We start from the raw sequence: 8,793 nt of genomic DNA, 5'->3' as shown, positions 1-8,793 counted from the left end.
TACAAAGTGAGTTCCAGGACAGCCAGAGCTACACAGAGAAACCCTGTCTCGAAAAACCAAAAAAAAAAAAAAAAAAAAAAAAGAGTGAGTACTACAATTAGGGAAGAACTAAATTCAGTTCCCAGCACCCACAGCAGGCACATCAGCCTACAGGAAACTCCAGCCCTAGTGGGATCTAGTAACTGTTGGTCTCCTTGGGAACTTACTATCACACACACACATACACACACACACACACACACACACACACACACACACACACACACAAAACAATTATAGACATTGATCAAAATGGACCTCAAAGGCAGTAGGTAGAGCACAACTTTAATCCTAGTACTCAGGAGGCAGAGGCAGAGATCTCTGTGAGTTCTGGGACAGCCACAGCTACACAGAGAAACCCTGTCTCCAAAATCAAAACAAAAACCAACCAACCAAACAAAAACCTGACCTCAAACAAAGGGTTAACAATATTCTAATTAGCTGGGTTTTGTTTTGAAGATTAAGGTTTTGTTTTACATGTATGTGTCTATATGAATTCCCACCTTCTGCTATAGCCACTGAGAACACTCCTGCTAGCTGGTCCTGACCATCCTTGTTCAATGCTCACCTTCCTCAGGGGCAGCTGAGGCTCCTTCAGGTAGTGTGGGCTGTACCTCCCCAGCTTCAGAATGACTTTCCAAATCTGCCATCTGCATTCCTTCTAGACGACCTCCTTTTGCATTAGTCCTCAAAGAGGGAAGAACAACATGCTATTTTCAAATGTTAATAGTGACATAATGATTTTCTTTTTTTCTTAAAGCTGAGCCTTAAATCAAGCATGGAAGATTTACTTGTGTTTAATTCTTAATTTGCATTTTTAAAAATTTTACTGAAGATTCAGAATAAAAGATTATGATATAGATTACCAAACCCTGTTTATGACAATGTGTAATAGTTTTACAAAATGTTAACAGTAGGGGACAAAGAGAAGGTGTGTAGGATCTCTTTGCTATTTTTTTTAACATGTTTTTTTCCCCCAATTATTTTTTTATGTATGTGATTACACTGCCACTCTCTTCCAATGCACCAAAAGAGGACATCTGATCCCGTTACAGATGGCTGTGAGCCACCACGTGGTGGCTGAGAATTGAACTCAAGACCTCTGGAAGAGCAGCCAGTGCTCTTAACCACAAAGCCATCTCTCCAGCCCCTCTGCTATTTCTTAAAATGGTTTGTCAATCAGTAATTATCAATTAAAATAAATATAAACACAAATTCTCACTACTAAGACTAAGAGGAACATTAGTGAGTTAGAAATCAAGGTACACTGCAGGTAAAGACAGTCACGGTTGCTTATTTAATATGCTAATGTCCTGGAAGGCAACACACAGGAGAACCCTGAGGGCAGGGATGCAAACAAGGAGGAGGACACTTTCACTTGCTGTGTTTCCCATTTTCACTGAGAACTACTTTATTTAATTTGCTAGTAAATTATTTTTGCCTCACTGCTGCAAAGCAGCAGGGAGAAAGAAAAGACACAGATAGAGAGCATCCAGATGAACCAGGCTGACATCTCCTTCCTAACTAGCTCACCATGGTGGTTTGAGTGAGGATGGTCCCTCATAGGCTCCCATGTTTGAATGAGGATGGTCCCTCATAGGCTCCCATGTTTGAATGAGGATGGTCCCTCATAGGCTCCCATGTTTAAATGAGGATGGTCCCTCATAGGCTCCCATGTTTGAATGAGGACGGTCCCTCGTAGGCTCCCATGTTTGAATGAGGACGGTCCCTCGTAGGCTCCTATGTTTGAATGAGGATGGTCCCTCATAGGCTCCTATGTTTGAATGAGGATGGTCCCTCATAGGCTCCTATGTTTGAATGAGGATGGTCCCTCATAGGCTCCCATGTTTGAATGAGGATGGTCCCTCATAGGCTCCTATGTTTGAATGNTCCCTCATAGGCTCCTATGTTTGAATGAGGATGGTCCCTCATAGGCTCCCATGTTTGAATGAGGATGGTCCCTCATAGGCTCCTATGTTTGAATGCTTGGTCCCCAGTTAGTAGAACTGTTTGGGAAAAATTAGAAGGAATGTGATCTTATTGGAGGCGGTTCAAAAGCTCACCCCAGACCCAGGTTCTTTGTCTGTCTGTCTGTCTCTTTCACCTGCTCCTTCTAAGCCAGGATCTTGCCTAGGTTGCCCATGCAGGCCCCAACTTTCAACCCTCTGGCCCTCGATCTCCCCTGTAGCTGTGATGCAGGAGTTCACCACTATGCCAAACTCTCTTGTGATTTTCTCTTCCACTGTTGAACTGTGAGTAAAAACAAAATGAAACCCCCATCTGTCCTTCTGGATTTGGTAATGACATAGATTTAAGGATGTTGGTCTTCCTATAAAGTTCTTTGCAGAATCTCCATGAAGAACAATTCCATTATTTAAATTAGAAACATATTTAATGTTTATGTGATAGATCAATAGATGAATACTGATGGCCTAACCAACAAATCCATAGACAATACATTCTTTAACTACTTTCTTTGGATTGGCTGTAAATTTAATTCACGTGGATGGGTTTTGAATAAAGATAAAAGTGCCAATCATCATTATCCTTTCTGGAAATTCCAAGTTGCATTTTAGAGGATGATTTCAAAAGACAGAAAAAGAGTGAGATAAAAGCAGTATTTTTTTAAAAAAAAACAAACAATTAAACAGGAATAGTGGCCTGTAATCCCAACACTTGGGAGAGTAAGGCAGGAGGATCAAGAACTGAAGGCCAGCCTGGGGTACATGAGACTCAAGTCTCAAAACAAACAAATAAGAAAACAAAATAGCAATAATAAATAAGATTAATGAAAGTACTTTATCCCACACAAATATGTGACCCACGACACACAATGCAGCACAGATGGTCAGGAAGGATGCAAGCAGATTAAAACATGGAGAAGATCAAAGCTGAAGTACACACATCTCACAAACTAAGTATGCTCAGGTGTCCTTGGTGTCAGTTAAAGAGAGCTCTAAGTTAGCTGGGGATGCTCACTTCTGTAATACAGCACTCACGAAGCTGAGGCAGGAGGACTGCTGTCATTCTTGGTCAGGGGATGTTAGAGAGAGGAGAGAGAGCAGGAGATGATTTCCTAATTTTTTTAAAAAGTCACATTTTAATGCAACAAATGAACTTACAGCACACTACAGAAATAGTTGTGTTCATTATGATTTAGACTTGAAATTCCAAACAATAAAAAGAGTATTATTTACCCCAAGGTGACCATTTTCCTTCTTTTTTCAACAGTAGGTAAACCATTGAAAACTGCAACCACCACGGCGTCAGAGTCCAAGGCTTTGCACTGTCGGTCTTCACTCTTGGGCAGAAGATCCCCAATGATGCCGTGTGTCAGAGCCCGGGGGGAGCTGTGTCTGCTCCCAGACTGAGAGCCTCCGGAGGAGCCTTCAGGAGAAGAAAGAAGACAGTAAACATGAACGTTCTTTTAGTTTAGAAAATTTCTTTATGGATCTATTTTTTTAAAAAAATTTAAATGAGTAGTTTTGTCTGCATGTATGAACATGCACCATGTATGTGTCAGGTGTCAATAGAGGCCAGAAGGAGGCATCAGATCCCCTAAAAGTGGAGTTACGGACGGTTGTGAGTCACCATGGGGAGTCGGCAATCAAACCCAGGTCCTCTGCATGAGGGAAACAATGTTCAAAGCCATGAGCTACCTGTCCAGCCTCCTACATGAGCATTTTGAACTAAGTAAAATCTTCAAACTAAATTAAAAATATACCCCAACCTTTTTGACTAGCTACTTAAAAATTAACAAGTCCAGAGTACATACACAGTTGAAAATACTGTTCTGATTTGAGATCAGATACTAGAGCCCGAGGTGCATGTCAGCCACTCCAGAACTCAGGAGGTTAAGACAGGAGGACCAAGAGTAAAACCTAGCCGAGTGTGGTTGCACACGCCTTTAATCCCAGCACTTGGGAGGCAGAGGCAGGCGGATTTCTGAGTTTGAGGCCAACCTGGTCTACAAAGTGAGCTTCAGGGCAGCCAGGGCTATACAGAGAAACCCGTTCTTGTAAAACAAAAAACAAAACAAAGCCGGGCATGGTGGCACACGCCTTTAATCCCAGCACTTGGAAGGCAGAGGCAGGCGGATTTCTGAGTTCGAGGCCAGCATGGTCTACAAAAGTGAGTTCCAGGACAGCCAGGGCTATACAGAGAAACCTGTCTCGAAAAAAACAAAAACAAAAACAAAACAAAAAAACAAAAAACAAAACATTAAAAAAAAAAAAAAAGAGTAAAACCTTCTCACATACAAATATATGATTAAAAATCAAAGTAAATCTTTTTCTTAAAAGTCAAAAATCGACTTTTCCTTCCCACAGTCCCTCGCGCCCTTCCTTTCCAACTTGGGCCCGGCAGAATGGCTCCCGCAAAGAAGGGTGGCGAGAAGAAGAAGGGCCGTTCTGCCATCAACGAGGTGGTGACCCGGGAATACACCATCAACATTCACAAGCGCATCCATGGAGTGGGCTTCAAGAAGCGTGCTCCTCGGGCACTCAAAGAAATTCGGAAGTTTGCCATGAAGGAAATGGGAACACCAGATGTGCGCATTGACACCAGGCTCAATAAAGCCGTCTGGGCCAAGGGAATAAGGAATGTTCCATACCGCATCCGAGTACGCTTGTCCAGAAAACGGAATGAGGATGAGGATTCCCCAAACAAGCTTTACACGCTGGTAACTTACGTGCCTGTTACCACATTCAAAAATCTACAGACAGTCAATGTGGATGAAAACTAACCTACTCAATGTCAAATAAAGTTGCAAAACTGCCAAAAAAAAAAAAAAAGTCAAAAATCAAACAAAAGAACAAGCTCAAGAAAAGTAAACAATAAAGGGTGCACACACCCAAGTCCAACCTTAAATCAGCATCAAGGTTAAAGCAATGTCACATCAACTCCCAAGCAAGTGCCCAATAAAATCAGACTATAAATTCGTTAGCTTTACCTTCAGCCAGAGCCTGACAGTCTCCCTTTGAACGGCTATTTTCTCCAGAGTCCACAGCTCTTCGGAGTGACAGACTGCCTGCTATGGCCCGAGCTGACTTGGGGGAATTCTTCTTATTTGTGGCTGAAAAATATTTAGGAAAAATATATTCATATTTCTGAATATGGTAAAAATGTCACAAAACTCACTATACAGCGAGAGAAAGGTCTAATCTTTACCATACAAGGATATTTTTCTGCCTATAATGAACAAAACAGCAGGGTACTCTGTGAACCTGACAGCTTATTTAATACTCTACAACAAAAATAATTCTGTTTTGTTGCTTCTGAAACAGAGTCTAAATAAGATTAACTATGACCTTGCCTTTAAAAAGTTGTATCAATTAAGACGAAGTGTGAACAAAAATACAAACCCTCCTACCCAGTGGTTCTCACCCTTTTGTTGCCGTGACCCCAACCATGAAATTATCTCACTGCAACTTCATATATGTAATTTTGCTACTGTTATGTATTGTAATGTAAATACCCAGAGGTTGAGAACAGCTGTTCTAATTTAAACAACTGGAAACTGTGCTTGATTGGATCAAAAATATAATCAATGTTGAATTTGAGACAAATTATAATAATATTTCTTCAAAATATTTGTGACCAAATAAAAAATTGTGATTAAAGTAGTAATGACAATAAAATATACAGTTTAAAATAACTGGGGTGGGGGAAGAGAGGAGATACAGGACAAGATGGTAACAATAAGAACTAACCACACTTGCAGGCATAGTTGAGAAATTACCAAAATAATAAATAATGAGCAGATGAGAAGATGAACAACATCATAGCTTTAAGCCTAGCACTCAAGAGGCTGAAGCAGGAAACTGAATTCAGAGCCAGTCTGTATTATGTGAGACCCTGCCTAAACCAAAACAAATAAAAAACAAAAAAGCTGAAGAGATTTACTGATGACAGGTTTAGCAAGTTTGGCTTTGTCTTAAAAAAAATTAAAATAACAAAAATTCAGAATGAACTTTGAAAAACTATTCTTATCAAAAACACACACCAAAATGAACCAGACCCAAAGACTCAGTGAACTCCTATACATCTAGAAGAGCATTCTAAATATTCTAAATAGAAGCCACGGAGCACCATGTTAAATTGTGCACTTTCAATATCTGATATATTTAAGGTACTTATCAACTACTAAGACAAAAAATTTAAGACAGAATTAGAACTTTAATGGCCAAGTCTGACAGCTTGAGTCCAATTTCTAGAATCCATAGGGCGAGGAGAGAATCAACTCCTTTAAATTGTCCTCTGAGATCCACAAGCTTCTTCCCTAAGTAAATGTCCAAAAAAAGGACAAGAGGTTCTTTACATTTTTATGAATATCTCTCTCTCTCTCTCTCTCTCTCTCTCTCTCTCTCTCTCTCTCTCTCTCTCCCCTTCCCCCTCCCCCCTTTCCTCCCCTCCTTCCCTCCCTCCCACTGCTAAGGATGAACCCAGGGCCTTCAGCTTGCAGCCTATGACTGATCCTCAGCTACAGAAATAAGCGAGCAGGCAGCTTTCCTCTGACACTCCTAGCATCAGCATAAAGAAGCTCTTAAGCTCAAAAACTAGAAAAAAGAGCAAGTAATCTGAGAGAGGCAGTGCACACCTGAAATCCCAGCACTGGGGAAGCTGAGAAAGGAGGGCTGTCCTAAGTTCAAGGGCAGCCTAAGTGGGTTGCACAGTAAGCTCCAGGCCCGCCTGGGTTACATACAGAGTGAGATCCAGTCTCAGAGGCAGGTGTCTGAGCGAGAAGCATAGGAATGTGCTGCGGGTAGAAGTAGATGTGTGAGCCCCACATTCAATACAGACAAACACACACATAAACACACACACACCACATAACAACTGGGTAGTACCAGCATGTGGACAGGTATCTGACAGAACTGAGAATCCAGAAGCAATCTATACACTCAGTCTGTCTTCAACAAGGATGCTGAGACAATTCAATGGGTAAAAAAGGAGGGACAAGGGCAAGTGTTGCAGACAACATGAGGAAGCTAAAGTCACATGACTGGCAGATATATAAGTCTGCAAGGGGTTTTGAAAATTAAAGTTATGACACTGGCAGGTCCTCAAAAATTTAAACACAGCTTCCATTTAAACCAGCAAGTCCACTTCTAGGTACACACACAAAATAAACAAAATATTTATTATCTACATGGTAACTTATAATACATATTCACAGCAACATTATTGATTATAGCCAAAAAGTGCTAATGAGCTATCTATATCAACTGATAGTGGTAAACAGTATGCTGTACAGTTATATAGTAAAATAGTTTGACCAGTAAAAGGAACATATTATTAACTCATGATAAACATGTAGAAGCCTTGAAAGGAAAATGGGAAATGGAGAAGAAAAAAGAGATAAATAACCTCATTTGGTCAGGCATCATGGTACATAAGTATAATCCCCACAATAGATGAGGAAGAAGGATCAGGAGTTTGAAGCTAGCCTGGGCTACATAGCAAAAGTCTATTCTAATATAAATGGAAATGTGACAACAAGACTCTGTTTCTGTGTTAATTAGGAAGGCAAGTTTAAAAACAAACAAATAAAAAAATAATAAGTGCCAGTGAGCATATGGAGAAATGGAATCTGGCCCCAGTTAAAAGCGTAGTTGTTTCAGCAAAAAGCATAGCATCCCACCTCACACCTCCAAAAAGTTAAAGATAGAATAATCTAGGAACACCAGTATACATACTGACAATTTTATAAAGGGGCTTGAAAAGAGATATCTACATTTAGAGCCAAAAGATATAAACAACCCAACTGTCCAAGGGAGGAATGGATAAACAAAATGTGTTCTAAATATCATAGAGCAGGGCTCTGCCATTTAGAAAGAAGGAAGTCCTGCACAATGGTGTATGGGCGAACCTTGGAGGTACATGAAATAAAGAAGCCAGTCATAAAAACCCCCAGTGCCAAATGCTGCAACAATCCCAATCACAGATGGTACCTGAAAGAGTGACTCACAGCCCCAGAAAGGAAAGCAGTAATCCCCAGGTACCAGGAAGGAAACGGGGGACTGCTGGGAAATGATGCAGTTTAGACAGAGGAGAACTCAGAGGCGGACGGTGGGGAGGAATGCATATGGATACCAAAGAGACTAATGCTACTCAACTGTTGCAGACTATAGTGGGAAATTTTATATTATGTTCACTTTGCCAAACATTTTAAACACAAAGGCCTCCCCAACTAACGCCTAAAATGGCAGATTTACATTACATGTGCTTTACTATTACAGCATATATGATTTGCAAAATGAGCACACATAGGCAGTGCCCAATTCTAAACTCTTTCTCAATCCACACAGCCCCCCAGATTCTCCTCAGTTCACATGCAACACATTGAAGAAGACTTTGATTTCTCAGATTTCATTTACTCTTCTATTCAATCTTTATGTTAATACTTCTCAAAAATATAGAGCATTGATAGCAACACTTCTTTTTAGAATGTTTTCTTAGATTTTGAAATACACTATCTAGTTTTCCACTTGTCTTAATGATTCCTAACCATTCCCACTGGCAGCCTCCGCATCCCTTTTCTTTACCAGACCTCTAAGTGTGTGATCAGTGCTTCACTGTGAAGACTTCATAAAATCAATACCATTGTTTGGCCCTGGTGCTGCATAACTTTAAACTCAGCACATGGGGGGCAGAGGCAGGCACATCTCTGAGTTCAAGGCTAACATGCTGTACTACGTTTACTGTGAGATGGAGGCAACTGGATCTGTGATTTCCAGGCTAGCCTTCTCTACA

General features: G+C 40.7%; 2 protein-coding genes across 4 annotated transcripts in view; one reads left to right on the top strand and one right to left on the bottom strand.

Moving 5' to 3' along the window:
* The window catches only part of Trim37 (tripartite motif containing 37), a 122,295-nt gene that overhangs the window by 38,141 nt on the left and 75,361 nt on the right, over positions 1–8,793 (bottom strand). For all 3 annotated transcript variants that reach the window (XM_021212186.2, XM_021212187.2, XM_029546109.1), the window contains 3 exons: positions 4,991–5,113; positions 3,237–3,426; positions 608–726 (listed from right to left, as the gene is read on the bottom strand). In XM_021212186.2, coding sequence (XP_021067845.1) covers positions 608–726; positions 3,237–3,426; positions 4,991–5,113 — 432 coding nt within the window. The remainder of the gene's footprint in view (positions 1–607; positions 727–3,236; positions 3,427–4,990; positions 5,114–8,793) is intronic.
* On the top strand, positions 4,355–4,820 carry LOC110331515 (60S ribosomal protein L31). Its single transcript, XM_021212190.1, has one exon. It carries the CDS (start codon positions 4,406–4,408, stop codon positions 4,781–4,783), a length of 378 nt encoding a protein of 125 aa, XP_021067849.1. The 5' UTR covers positions 4,355–4,405; the 3' UTR covers positions 4,784–4,820.

The sequence above is a fragment of the Mus pahari genome, chromosome 14 (genome assembly GCF_900095145.1).
Source record: "Mus pahari chromosome 14, PAHARI_EIJ_v1.1, whole genome shotgun sequence".
Taxonomy (NCBI): domain Eukaryota; kingdom Metazoa; phylum Chordata; class Mammalia; order Rodentia; family Muridae; genus Mus; species Mus pahari.
The sequence above is the reverse complement of the archived record's forward strand: the minus strand, read 5'-3'. Positions and strand labels throughout refer to the sequence as shown.